The following is a 15,417-nucleotide window of genomic DNA, read 5'->3' on the forward strand; positions in this document are numbered from 1 at the left end:
ACTGTATCAACGTGGGATCAATTCAGACCCGGCTGGGCATGGACATTGATAAACCTCAGCTCCCCAACAGCACTCAATATCCAATTTAAAGGGCCAGCGATTGACTAAAATGAATTGCCCTTTCTCTAGACCGCAATGGCCCACTTGTTCAGAATTAGCTGTCTGGTCCTGTTCATCCTGAGTTAGTGGGTTTGTTTGTGTCTCAACTCCATATTTTATCTCTATATTGTTTGGTGTTTTGTGGGGTATTTTCTTTTTTCTCCATTACAATGATGTGATGATCAAAAGATAAATTTAGGTCAGTCCATAGCTTAGGGATGAGACCTGCATGCAGTCTAACCACATCACAGTAGTTAACATTCATGAAAACTGTTTATCTGCAGATAATGACTTTACTGAGTAGTATTCAGTGTTAAAATATTATAAAGGGGCTACTACATATAGTAACTATGGACAATAAGGGCAAGAACATTTAAATGGTTTGAAACAAGTCAATTTCAGTTGCGTTTCTTTCTTTAACAGCAGCAAAAAACAAGTCAAAGATGTAAGTTAAAGATTGTAGAAAGCTGGAGCTTGACAGAATAGAAACAGAAAATGTTTATCAGTGGTTTTGTTCTGAGGTAGTGTTCTCATATGGTGTCTAAACCCTTACCTTATGCATTGTGTTGACTCATGTACTTCTTTGTGTTGATCCAGAGCCAGTGATAAGAAACGCAACCTGGCTCAGCAAAAGGCAGAGGCTCAGAGACGGCTCTATGGCCATGGCTCCATGAAGAAACTTTCAGCTGCTTCATCAGACTGGGAGAAACAACGTCACACACTGGAGCGAAGGAGAGAAGAACTAGTAAGGCACAAACAAATAAATAAACTATTACATTTGGTTCAAGTTTTATTTTTTTCTAGGAAAAAATTACCCGGCATGTTTAAATTTTGTATTGGCAAAACAAAATGCATTAGCTTGTTAATGGTCTTTTGTATTTGCAAACCACACTACGTTTGGTAGTGAATCGTAGGGCATTTGTAAAACATGTTTTGTTTGTTAAGTTTTGGCAGGAAATTAGCTCCATAGAGCCCTACTTCATCTATGAGTGCTGCTATGGCTGAAGTACGGGGCCAGTTTCAGGTCTATTGCAGGCACATATTACTCAGTGCTCAATTATATTGCAGTGCCAGTCTTGAAGTGACCCCCTACTCTCTGCTTTACTCCAAATTGGCCAACTGAGCTCCACAATTATACCTTTCTAACATAATAATAAGAGTGTAGATGGAAAATTGCCTCTAAATTATGACTCATTTACTGTATGGGTGAGACAACTTCCTCCTTATATTTCTCCCTTTATGCCTTCTCCCTTTAAAGACTCCACTCTTTCTCTGTTTCTAGTAGAAGATAGGGGGTGGCAGTGACTTTCACCTGAAAGATTTAGTCTTTTTTTCTTTTCGTTGTCTTTTATTTGTAGAAAGAGCGACTGGCACAGGTCCGCAAGCAGATCTCCAGGGAAGAGCATGAAAAACAACATTTGGGGAACTACAGGTAAGGAAGAGGCAAACAGCCAGGGAGAGGGGGTTCTCCCTCCAGGAACTACACCCTTAATTCCTGTGCCAGCTCCGCTTACATTTATGAGGTCATCTGTGGAGCGCCAAGCTCTCAGGAGAATAAATAATGCTGCTGCAGGGAGAGCAAACAACAGAGAGCACCCATTTTTGGGGAACATAAAAACAAAAGAATTAAGACCAAGAGAATATGTAAAATAGAGTGAGAGAGAGAAAGGAAATCAGAGGTAGTGTGTAATGGCAAAGTTCTTACTGTTACTTCTCAAAGTTACCCTTGCAACATTAGAGTATACATAAAACGTATACTTTGCCTGCCTACTGCAAGCCATTCTCCATGTCCCATCCATCCCTCCACACTTTTATTCTTTTCTCCTCTAACTCCAGCTGAGACCTTGAAAGACATAGAGTGTGTCAATTTTTAATAGTCACCTCACAGATGAAGCAGATTCACCTCAGAACATGATTCAGCAACAGTTTTGATTTGCCACTTTTCCCTTATAAAATGTTAATGCTCCTTTACTCCTTCAATCCTTCACTCCCTCACTCCCTCAGTTTCTTTTCCTGCCTCTTACTCTTTATTCAACACGTGCACATATACACATTTTCCAGGTCTTGGTCTCTTGCACATACACAACTGTATGCACACAATCACACACAGACACACACACACACGCCCACACAATTGGCTCACACATACTTGCCCTTTTTGCCGTCTCTCCAAGTCTAAGTGACTTCTTGACTCATCACTTGACTGAATGGCTAGTCAGAATACGGCATGAAGTGCTGTCACCTCCTTCCTCTTTTCCGACAGGCAGCCAGACAGTCAATCAGACAGGCTGAGGTCTGTCTGGAGCACCACTAATAAAGACCTCTTAGCATTCAAATGGTGTCCTGGCACAGCACTGGAGTCTGATTACCACACTGCTTCTCATTATTGGAGTTCGGGTAATGAACTTAGATTTGGGCATTAGATGAAACTTCATCATCAGGTAAAGACAAGCCAGGACCCTGTTGCATCAGAGGGAAACTCAGCTGGTTGATATCATTGTCACTGTTCAGTTAACATCTTTCAAGCAGTTGGAATCAAGATACTTGAAATACAATGAAAAGTAAGGTTTTAAACTGATGTAAATAGGATATGAATAATAGTTTAGCCTCTAGCCCGACTGGGAACATGTGGGAGGAAAATAACCATCAGCATGGAAGTTTTATGTAAAAAAAAATATTGCAGGGTCACCCTCAAATAAAATGTCCATATGTACAGTGCTGAGAAGGCTGTTAACACCCACTATTAAAGTGTTGACCTTTTGCTTTTCAGTCAAGTGACTTATGTTGCTCTTTGAGGATTGACAAGTTCTGGCTCTTTTCACATATTATCATTTCTGTTCAGTTTATATCCGGCTGCTGTGAAGAGACACATTTATTGGAAAGTATGTCAAGAGGAAGAAAAGAATCTGGTTCATGTACCGTAAAGGTGGTTAAAACGTGTGGCGGTTAAAAAAAAAAATCTCATATAGGATAGTGCCGAGGGAAGGAACTAAAGTGACTTGGCTGTTGGTTCATCTCAGGTCTCTCAACATCCAGTAGTTGCTTGATTTGAACTGCAGTAACTAAAATAATGCATAGAATTGGGTCAACTTCTCAACAATATGGAAATCTTGTACCTAGGACAGAAACACTGCATACACTTGTAAAAAGACAGATGTGGTGCAGTAAAAGTTTTAATGGTATAGTTGTATAATTTTTTTTACTTTACTTGGCATCGTACTTACACTAAAATCTCAGATGCTGATGTGTGAATAGCTCTGAACTTCCTGCACTGTCATCCCAATAACATTCCCCAATAGAAAAAAAAATAACATTTAAATAAATACACAAATTATTTAAAGAAATGAAATAAAAGGAAATAAAAGTGTGGTTATCAATATTTACAAAGAAAACCCCCAAAAAACAAAACATCTTGCCATGGAAGAAATTTCCTGCTGCTGCGCTAACAGCACACCCGCTCCTATATTTTTTTTTTTAATAGGAGGTCTGCGCTTGTGTCAGTGACCTTTTCAACTCCAGACGAGTCTGGCTCTAAATATGTCCTCGTAAAAGCCAAACTATTTCCCTGCTTTGACACTCCACACTGGCCAATGCTTATTTTGATTACTGTACAACACTGTCATTGTTTTGATTTGATGGCTAAAGTGAAATTTGGAGATGTATTATGAGGATAACCAGGCGGAGGTTTATACATTTTCCTAATCCCCTCAGGCCTAAGATAAACACAGAGCACTTTTAGTTTAGTCTTGAGGGCACAAAATATGTGGAACGTGTGAATAGGCACATTAGCAAAGACTGCGACAAACCGGAAAGTAAGTGCACATCTCAGGGAGGAGGTGTGTGTGTAAGTGTGGGAAGCAGTTGTGCATTAATGCATTACACCATGTGAAAATACTGCCTGACATTTGTAATTACTTAACTCAAGGTCCCCATTAATACTTCTTTCTTTCTGTTCATTCTCTTTGCACCCCACCACTCCTTTATTCTTCTCCCTTGATCCTGCCACACACCTGTCATTCATATTATCTTGTAATTCTTTTTTGTCTGTGTTTTCTCTCATGCTTGCTCTTTTTTTGTCCATCTACCACTCTTACCTGCTGTGCTTCGACCTCTCTGTGCCTTATTCCGTCCACTCCCATATCTTCTTACAATCTCTTTTTGGCTCACAATCCTTCCTGGTCTGTATCCCTATCATTTCTTTTCTTTCATTTTCTTCATCTTTTATCTATCTCTTTGCCAACCCTCTCTCTCCTGCTTTTCTTACAATCCTCCCCTTTTCTCTTTTATCCCTCACTGGCCACTCATTATTTTGTCACCACTCCTCCTCTAACTTTGTATTCCTCCTTTGCTGAACCCCAATCCCTCTTTTTCTCCCCTTTTCTCTTTCTCACCTGCATCCTTTTCTTTGTGACCCCCTAATTCTGTTTTCTCTTTCTCTATTTCATAATTTATTCTCTTCCCTTCCAATCTTCTTTCTTCCTGAATTGATGACCCTTCTTCGCCTATTCTTTCCCCCTCTTTTTCCACTCCTCCCTCACTCTCCTTGCTTTTCTCTCTGTGTCTCTGCGGCCTACAGACGTATTTACCCCCCAGACGACAAGCTGCTGTTGGAGAAGTATGAAAGCCTGCTCTCGGCCGCCTTTCAGACCTTCCTCGCTGGGCGAGCTGCCTCACTTCAAAAGGAAATGAATAATCCTCTGAAACGAATGAAGGCACGTACGTCAGTGGCAGACTGTCACGCACGCACGCACGCACGCACGCACGCACGCACGCACGCACACACACACACACACACACGCACACAAACACACACACACACATAATAGAAACGTGCAGAGACTCACACAAACATATACACACAATATGCAGACACTTGTGGACAAGCAGATGTCAAAGAAAAGAAACACACATGCATTTCTATTAAGATTCTGCCCACAGAGACAAAAAAGGATGCGCAAATAATGCGGACAGTGTGCCGCAGTCCTTCGTTTTTGTTAGGGAGTCGGACAGAATGTCCTTCTTCTCCATCTATTTGCCTCACTTTTCAACTGTCATTCACTCTGTCTCTCCACAAATATTTATTGTGTTGTGTGAACTTCTAAAAGCAAATCAAATCCCACATGTTATAGCAAGACATTCTCTTGAGTTTACCTCTTTCTGTATCTTCCTGTCTTATTTTTCCTTTCTGTTAAAGTTAGTTGCAGAGAGGCTTCAGAGATAAAAGACAGATAAAGACTGTTGCTGCCCACAGATTTGAATTTGCTTTCCTACAGGTTGATTATTTAGTTCATGACAAAGACTCAGCGACACACGTTTGGGCATTTACATGTGAATGTAATTGGAACAGCTCTAGAAGTCAATGTATGCATAGAAGCTCTCTGGTACCAGGAGGAATGTAGCTTCAGTGAAGCTTTGAAGGTAAAGGTATGAGGAAACTTAGGGAAAGAGAAAAATTGATTTCCATACCACACAAGTTAATGAGAGAGAGAGTGCTGGGGATAGAGAAGAAAGCAGTGTTTAAGTCGTGATGAAAGAAGGATGAGAAAAATAGTCGTTTGTTTAAGACAATGCAAAGAGAACTGAGCAATACTTGTTTCGGCACTTTTGTTTTTGTGAAATTCTGTTTAAAGTATTGTGGCAGACTATTATAGACATAGTTTATAAACCAAGATGACTTGAGTAGAGTACACAAAAAAGCAACAAAAAGGCAATTTTCTGTTTTCAAGTCTAGTTATATATTCAGAAGGAAAAGATCAATAAAATAAAAAGACAGAGTAAGGCATTGTGGGAAGAAGCATTGGTAAGTAGGGAAGATACAGATGAAACAAAAAACCTAAAATTCTTTTGGTAACTGAATATTATTAATGAATACTGAATATGAATATTTCTGACATTAACATTATGAATCATATCAAAACATGTCATATGCAACTATTGCAGCTTTTGCTGAAACAACAGCCTCTACCCATTCACATTTTGTTTTTTTAGAAAGTTATTGTGTGTCCTTACAAAAGTGAATTCTCTGGAGATAATTTTTATAGAGATGTCAATCAATGATCAGACCGAGTCGAAACACCAGGCCGAGGAAAGTTTAATTTAGTCAACACACAGAGATGTGGATCTTGTTCAAAGTATAAAGGGATAGAGATAATAAGAACAAAACACACTCTATAGTTCGCTATCTAATAACATGATCATGACTGACAACTGGAGTGTCCTAATTAAAGGACAGAGTGTGAGATTCTAATCTTTGCAATTTATTGTGAAGAATGGATGTTCCTGAATCTGAAAAAGATATTCAGCAAACCATAAATAAAACATTTCACGCACATAATTTTTCTCACGTTTTAAATATAATGTGTATTTTTAAGCCTGTCTACAGTCTAGAATAACATGTGACTTAATTTTTGTGATGGACTTACAATAGATTTATTTGTGCTCCTCAGCCTTGTGTCCATGTAGATGCTCCTAGTGGCTGCCACATTGATGGTGCAGACAGAGTTGTGCATGTTTTTAGCCTGCATCAAAGTTTCCTGCTGCAGTAGTGGTTTTGACTTTATTGTTGCGCCCTTTACCTTGTTAGGAAATTAGCAATCCTATGTATTCCAGCATTCTCATAGGCAGAGTTGGAAGTCTGACCTGAATTCTTTCCATTAACTGTGCAGTGACAGACTTTTACATACTTACCCTTCTTATAGGTTTGCACCATAGACCGCATATAAAGATGGACATAGTGAGCCATGATGTCACCCACTGGTTTCCATTGGAGCTGGTTTGAAGCTCAGGGCTGTTGCCTATAGCCCCATCTTCTTCATTTTCGCTAGGTATTTCCATTCACGCCTCCGGAAACATGTCCCGACAGGTTACAACTTACAGAAATATTGCAACAATAGTCTGACTTAGCTTAAGTCCCGGACCTGGACTTTAGTAATGTCTAGTGAGAAAATTATGCTTTTTAAATGGGAGTCAATTGGAGCCAGCATCTAGTCAGTGGCATTAAGGAGCTTCTGCCCTGGTTTCAGTGTCAACGTGTGGTTGTTGCCATTTGGTTTGTACCTAAACAAAACAATTAATGATCTTATGATAAACCAAAGCTTCTGATTTTATGCACAAATTACAGTGCTTTGGCCCATAACTGGGGGAATTTTGACTTGCATTGCCTGTTTGGCCAGTTTTTCCTGCATCAAGGGGCCAGAGGTCATTTGCCAGCTTGCCATCAACATATTTGTCAAGTCTGCCGGACATTGTACCCCCAGGGCTCATGTTTGCTGCCTTTGTGGGCCTTGACTTGAAAAAAATGTCACAGATTGTCACACTATCAGAGAACATAAAAAGTGTGTTGTAACCCCATTGATAACTTGCTGATGCACTGGAGAGAACCCTCCCTGTCTTGCTGTGCTACATTTAACACAGCCAGGGGTTACACTGGTTTCTACAGGGTTTGCATCACCCTTCTCCCCACTTCCATTACAGTTAGGTTGACAGGTATGCATCAAATCATGTGTTTTCTTGTTAGCTACAGTATTTATGTTTTCCCACCGGCTCAGCTGATGTTTTTCCATTCCTACATTTATTCACATGGATACTGAAAATAAAAGAAATAAGACTTTGGCACTCTGCCAGTTAAAAAAAAGACCAAGACAAAGAACAAGTACACAAACTCCAAGTGTTGTCTGGGGACACTGGGCTCACAGTCAGTCAGATCCTATAAAGGTGGTCTGCAAGCACCACAAATGTACATTAATTAAAGGATGTTAATGATGTCTTTGTGGTCCATTTGTTTTTGGCTTTTACCAGTTTTCAAAATTACCCAATGTTTTTTAAATTTAGTTTAAAAGGAGTAGATAAGTTTTAAACTGATTTCCCCCCCCTGAATTTTATATACAGTAGGGAGACAAGATCAATGTGCTGCTGATAATGCACACTAGGCAGAATTAAAAATCTGGGAAAAGAACAAAAGTCTGACACTGTTCTTCTTCCTATGAAAAAATAAGAGGGGTCCTGACCAGATTTTACTTGTATAGATGTATCTTGCTGAAGGAAAGGGTTATATTATTGGTTGTTTATTGCCCTATGTTTTTAGGCTAGCAGGTGTCTACCTGTCAGTCTACAGTATGTCTGCTAGCATTAATATCTAACCCCAAAAGTGCCTACTGAACCTAGTATTACCCACAGAAGTTTGCCACCGGCTTAGTTCATATGTTTTTTTTACCATAGTGGAAATAAAGTTCTGACCAGTGTTATGACTACATTACCACAGTGTAATCTGTCAATGGGCCAAGAAATATGTAAGCAGAAAATGTCATGTTAGAAGCTGCCAAGAGTAGAAAAAAAATCTGCTTTCTCAACAAATGTGAATACCTATACAAAAGGCTCACCCCTGGACAGGACTACATATTGGTCCTCTGTTGCCAAAAAAATATTTGTTTAGACAATATAGTTTATGAACGTATTGCCCCCTGTAACAGGTACTGCTATATGTTATGAAAACTGACACACATAGGGCGTATAATTTTTAAAACAGAGTGATCATTTACATTAGAAAGACATAATTTGAGAAAGTTTGGAAATACTTGTTAGTGACAGTGCAGCTTGTGATCCCTAAATAAAAGCTCTCTCCAAACTATAGAGATGCATTATCTGATGTAGACTTGCGTTGTTATGAACAGTTTTACTTAAGAGAAAGAAAATAGCTTTCAGTTCATCTGTAATTTCTATAAATCTGTCAAATTTGGTTTTCTTCCATGCTATAAAACATGTCAAAGCGTCTATGTAATCTGCACAATTTAACAAGGTAATGGGCCTCCAGTGATTTTTACACAACTGTGTGTGGGGAAACTTTAACCTCGTGAAAGGTTAATAAGTTGGCACTTTTACTGCAGTAAAAAGGACTATATTTTTTAAATACCTCATTCAAAATAGGGGAAATTATTTATGTTTTCCTACTGTTTATAATTATCTACTTAAATAAACAAAACTTTTGAAAAAATTATCATTAGCTCCTCAGGACCACTTGTAGAATTGTAGACTTTTTTCTTTTTTTTAAACAATACTTTTAATGATATTTTCCCTGTTTTCCCCCACAAAAAAACAAACATGCAGTTTATTGCTCTCTTACATAATGATGCATTGCACTCAGCCTTTTTTCTGGTTTACCCAAGTTTTGAGTGGTTTGTAGAGCCATGCACGCCCACCAGAGCCAGCAAATGCCCAGGACTGCATGGACCAAAAGAGGCAGAGGACACAAGCACCCTCCACAGCCCAACCCCAGAGACACACATAGCTCTAGTCTCATCTTCACAGATGCCCCAAAAACAAGGTCACCTGCGCCAAAAACTTGGGCTGCTGAATTGAGGGGCATTATCACACTTTTATGTGTGGTTATTTTGTATCCAGAGATGGAGCTATATTCATCTAATAGGGTGCAAAGGGCAGGGAGTGATAACACCACATTGGTCAAGTAAAACATAATATCATCATCATATAGTGAGATGATATGCATTTCCTGTTCAACTATAGCACACTCTTTAGCAGGATGTGGTCTTATAGAGAAGCGGGGCCAAGGGGACAACTCTGGTATGTACCGTGTGACAAGTGTAAAAGAGATGACATATTAGCATATAACGTCTGTATCAGTTTTGGACCAAAATCAAGTTTTTGTTTAACTGCAAAAAGGGAAGACGATTCTAAATGATCAAATTCCTTAGTAATATGAAAGGGCAACTAAAGGGTTATTGATTTTTTTGTCACAGTGGATTATGTTGAGGAACCTTCGAATCCTATCAGAAGAAAACTGATTTTGAATGAAGCCAGTCTGATCTTTATTTATAAGGCTAGGTATCGTAGTCTCCAGTCTAGTGGCTATAACCTTGGTAAACACTTTTTGATTGATATTTTGATGAGAAGAGAGCTTATAGGATCCACAGAGTTTTTGGTCTTTGCCTGGATTTAGCAGAACTGTTATCAGACCCTATTTTAATGTTTTGGGCAACTGGTAGATCTTAACTGCATGCTTAAACATATCCATTAGTGGTGTAATCAGACTACATGTGAAAGCCCTGTAGAAGAGTATAGGGAACCCATCTGACCCTGGTGATTTTGCTCCAGAAAGCTTTCCTATTGTAACAGAACTTCCTGTTTAATAATGCCAGCCTCTAGATTGTCATGTCTCAGCAGCCATCCCAAGAACAAGAAATCTTTCTAAGTAGTTACTGATTTTACAAGTATTTAGACCCTGAAAGCAGTATAAGTGTAGATAAAAGTCCTGAAAGGTCTCATTGATAAATTCAGGATTATGGACAACAGTGGCAACATCTTTGACCTTAACTGAGGAGATACATCTTGAGTTATAATCTTTCTGGATCTGGCAGGCTAATAGTTTACCACTTTCATTTCCATTTTTGTAGTACTATGGTTTAGTTCTAGCCATGGCATTTTCAATCACCCCCAGGGCTAGAATATCACATTCACCCCTTTTGTTGTTTAGAAGGTCAAAAGTTGTCTCCCCCCCCCCCCCTCTAAAGATTCCTAATATCTGATTAAAGTGTTTTTGTTTTTAACAGATGCTGCTTTTTCCCGTGATGCAGAAGTTATAGTCTCACCTTTCAAATAAGCCTTTAAGGATTCCCATACAAGGGTTGATGAGGCAGTCCCTGAGGCAGTTAATGCTAAAAAAAAAAAAGTATGTTGTTTTTTGATAAATTTATAATAATCTGTGTCATTGAGCAGGTGTATGTAAGTAAGTTTTTACGTCTTGACGTTTTGTTGATGCCCATAGTGTTCCACATCAAATACCAAAATTCTGCAGCTTTCATTTCCCCTCATCTATTCTTCCCATAAGGTAATATACGATATAATGAAGCTAGTTGGAGTATGTAGCCCAAGACACTGCCTCTTCTAAGTGATTCATTTCTATGCATGTTATAAAAGAAAAAAAAAGAAATAGATGCAAAAGAATAAAAGTAAACCCCTATATGCCCCCCTTTTACCCCACTTTCTCCCCAAATGAGTTCGTACCAAACTCCTACTCTTCTTGATTTTTTTTAATGCAGTTGGGACACATCCTATTGCATTTTTAAGTGGCACCAATCCTCCTTGAAGCTAAAATAATCTATTAGTAATTTAACCAAATTTACAACAGAAGTTTACATTCAGTTCCCCATAATAACCCCAGGTGAGGCTATTCCTGATAATCTCCTGGTGTGTGAAACCTTAAACATCAAACACACAAAAAGATCTTATAGCTAAAAGGATGACTAAAAGATGGTTGGAAATTATGTCGATCTAAAGAGATAATCAGAAAAAATGAAATAAAAATGTCTTAGTAAAGTGCTTAAGCAGGGTATAAAAGAAAGTGATCAGTTTTGTTTTACCATGGAAAGACTAGTTTGCAGCATATCAGAGCCTGTAGACTTTAAGTGTATGTTGTAGCTCTTTCTGAACATTTTCTAAACATCCCTCTCAGCACATATCCGTAAGCACCCTGCCGGTACTTACATTTGGGACCCAGGATTGAACAACTCTGAACAGTGTGAAGCAAATCTGGGATAATTAGCCTACAGTGTTTGGCTGGATGGTTAGTCTTGTGGCAGCGCGTCTGGGTTATATTTCCTCAGGTAGTTTTCAGCAGCTTGTGGTGTTGTAAAAGTGCAGCCTCCTCCCTCTAGATTCATAGTAAAGGTGGTTGGATGCAGCACCTTCAAAGTTACGCTTTTTATTGAGTTTCCTTTTCACTGGAGCAAAGGTTTTATTCTTTTTTGAAGATCATGGTAGTCAGATTGCCATATTGTAGTTTTTGTTCTGGGCTGCATTGTTGATCTTGACAGTCTCAGAAAAGTTGAGAAGCAGTCTGCTGGCCATCTACAGTGACCTGTGTGGACGTTCCACTTCAAAAGTTTTGCCCTACTTAATCTAATATTTTGGGTAGTTATTCCTGTATGAATGCCACTGTGTTCTTCCCCTCCATTCCTTCTGGAAAGCTGATCTACGAGCTCTACTCTCTTGGTCATCCAGTTGTTCCTTCAGCACTCTCAGTTCTTCCTTTGTAGCTTTTTTGTAGTCGTTGAGCTCAAGCTGCATGGCGGCTGAGGAGTCATTAAACTTATAATGTTTACATCGATGTCCTAACTCAGTGCCTGATGGCTTTGTTGTCACTGACAATTTTCTCAGTCGTTTGAGAAAGTTTAGTTTCTCCCTCAATTATGGACTCAATCTTCTGTATTCTTTTTTCCATCTCAGATATGAACCATTGTCTTTTTTGGTGACATAATCCTGCTTTCAGTACATTTACTTATGAAAGTTTGGGTGGTATAAAGTTATCTCAGTTAAGACTCGTCAGAAGGCTAATTTTAGTGGACTACTGAGTAGAGGTTGGTACCACACGTCTGTTTTCTGTGCCTCCATAACCGGAAGTGACACTCTTAGAATTATTTTAGTATATAGTAGTAAATAATGCATCATATTATCCAATCTTTTGAAATAGCTAGTATGGTTTTACAGACATCCCCACTCTCCCGGAAATTCCGGGAGTCTCCCGCATATTGATAGCGACTCCCTGGCGCCCGCAAATGAGACGTAATCTCCCGGAATCTGGAGTAAACGAGCAAGAGCGTGCACTAGAGAGTGACTGCGCGTGTGTGTATGTGTTTGTGTGACTATAAATGCAGCGCGTGTGAGAGCGGTAACACAGACCTATAAGGACCAACACCTAGTGTAACTAATTTGATCTAATTATTGTGGTTTTTGCCCCTTTTATTTTTTATGTTTTTTTTGCTGAAATATGTGGTCTCGGTGGGAATTTTAAGTGCACACAGTTCTGTACATTTATAAATGGTTGTGTAGTCATGTAAGTGTAAGACAGATGAACATATACTTCTAGGAAGTATGCCACTAACACACATGTACGTGCAGACATGTGCACAAACACAGCAACACAGAGAGTCTGGGGCACACTGACCTTTTCACAGACCCCAGAAAGCAGCTTGATGGCTAATCTGAGAGAAAACAATCACTTTTCATCTGTATTTGAGCGGCAAGTGGGAGCTTTTTATGTCCCAGCCGTGAAACAACATTAATCACCTTTGCCTGCATTTCAGCTACAGCCAAATGGCCAAGGCTCCAGCATATTGGCGATGGCCATGATGCTGCCTTTTCCAAATTCAGCCTCTATCAATGCTGCCAAAGAGCAGTGCATGTTCAGCCAGGGCCTTTTTTCTAAACCCCAGATAAGGCCCATATGCCTGTGAAGTCAAACTTTTTCATCCCTCCCCCCACTTTTTTCTAACAATTTAAGTTTCTTGTTTTCTCACACCTCATTTGACTTCAAAGTTAGATAAGATTTATGAAACATCAAGGCATTTTAATTATTCCTTATCAATGTATCATCAAGATTTAACTACCCTGTTACTCTGTTGATGTTTTATACTGTTTGTCCCTCATGTCCCCAAAATCAACACATTTTGCTTTTCTCATCTGTTTTGTGTGTTTTCTGTATGTGTTGATGTGTAGGAGGAGGACATCTTGGATCTGTTGGAGCAATGTGAACTGGACGACGAGAAGCTGATGGGCAAATCCTCCAGGCAACGAGGCCCTAAGGTGGGTGAGAGAGAGATAGGGAGACACAAACTAAGAGAGATATGGGAGAATAGGGGCCACATGCCTCGAGGGACCCAAGAAAGTGTGCAAAGAAGAGTGTCAGAGAGAAAGAGAGAAGGAACGAGGGGGGAGGCAGGTAGACAGATGCCTCGAGCTAACGCCCCCAGAAAGCACATAGAACGTGGTTCAGAAAAATAAAGAGGGTGGGGGGGTAGTGGGTTAGTTGAGAAAGAAAAGAATCAAAAAGAGGCCCAAAGAAAAGACCCAACTCCCCTAGGGGACAGCTGTCAGGCTGTCTCTCTTACTCTCTCCATGCTATCTTTCTTTCTTTCTGTCTCTCTCTCTCTCTCTCTCTCTCTCTGTCACATACACCTATACGCCCCCTCGATTTCCCATGACAGCACATTTCTCCCTCCATCACCTTGCTTCACTTGCCTCCCTTCACCTCTCGATCCGCTTTTTTTCTCACTGCACATCTACATCCATCCCTCACTCGAGGGCTAAATTGGCTGGAACACTCAAAGAGTGTGTTAGGGACTCGACAGGGCAGTTCAGTGCTGCATTAGAGAGGCCTTAGCTGGAATGAGGACTTGTTCAGACACAATCACTGTTGTCCAAATTAATTTGGGCCCCGTCATTTCGATGTTGCCGAGTGTGTGGAGAGAGACATTGAGAGCAGGAGAAAGACAGAGCTGTGACGGTTAGATTCACTCCTTGGGGTGTAGTGCTCACAAGCCATCTGGTGAAACTGAACCAACAAGTATGCGAGAGTTAGAATAGAGGAGTGAGGCAAAGGGATTAGAGAGAGGATTTTCAGGGAAGGAAGGGGTGCTAAGGTTTGTTATCGCTGAGTTAAGAAGGAAGTGAAATGGTGAAAGTGCCATAGAGGGAGAGCTAGCCTTCAGGTTTTCTTTCTCTTTTTGTCTGATGTAGTTGCTTCTCTTAATGTCTTTTTTTTTTACTCCAACTTCTCCGGTCATATTGTATACATACTATACTATATATACTATCACATGTGTCCTTCATGGTGTGGCCCTATTTCCCTATCTTTTTGTCCTCAGCTCTCCATGCTTGCTTTGTTTGTACTCTTCACAAATATCCAAAATGTCTTTCTCTCTCTCTTTATCTGGCTTTCCACTGTTTATCCACTGTCTGTTCACATCTTTTTTTTTCTGTCTCTGATCATATGTTCTGTCCTTTTCTCTTTCTTCGTTCATTTCCGTTTCTCTCCACCTATTCATTGCATCCTCTCTGTTTCTTTCTACTTCACCTTGTCCTCCTCTTTAGTTCTCTCCCCATCAATCTCATGTTCCCATCTTCCCCTTTATTCTTCTCTCATGTATTTAATCTCTTTCTGTCTCTATCCTCCTCTATCACTCACCCACACAACTACCCGGCGGTGACTGTGTAAGCCCTGTGATCACTTCCTGCCCATTAATTTGTGTGGCCTGACAGCGCTGCCCGAGCTAACCGTAGAATAACAGATGTATAAATGCTTTATTAATGCTATCAGTGTGTCCCCTTCCAGGATGTGAAATAGACACTTAATTTAATGAAGCTCAAACTAAAAAAAAAACTTGAGTGTTTTGGGGCAGAAGTAGATTTCATGTGTGCAAGTCATTGCTGTGCTTATCACTCCACAGACTTTCAAAATTCAAGTATCACAGTTGTCCTTGCTTGAAATACTGGCTAATTTTATTTCACCTTATTAGTAGAAAAACAACA

At 39.8% G+C, this 15,417-nt stretch overlaps 1 protein-coding gene across 1 annotated transcript in view; it reads left to right on the top strand.

Annotated features, from left to right (window-relative positions):
- ttll7 (tubulin tyrosine ligase-like family, member 7) overlaps positions 1-15,417 on the top strand; it is a 71,477-nt gene that overhangs the window by 34,482 nt on the left and 21,578 nt on the right. Inside the window, exons 11-14 of the mRNA XM_062424080.1 lie at positions 697-844; positions 1,458-1,531; positions 4,676-4,811; positions 13,606-13,692. Coding sequence (XP_062280064.1) covers positions 697-844; positions 1,458-1,531; positions 4,676-4,811; positions 13,606-13,692 — 445 coding nt within the window. The remainder of the gene's footprint in view (positions 1-696; positions 845-1,457; positions 1,532-4,675; positions 4,812-13,605; positions 13,693-15,417) is intronic.

The sequence above is a fragment of the Scomber scombrus genome, chromosome 8 (genome assembly GCF_963691925.1).
Source record: "Scomber scombrus chromosome 8, fScoSco1.1, whole genome shotgun sequence".
NCBI lineage: Eukaryota > Metazoa > Chordata > Actinopteri > Scombriformes > Scombridae > Scomber > Scomber scombrus.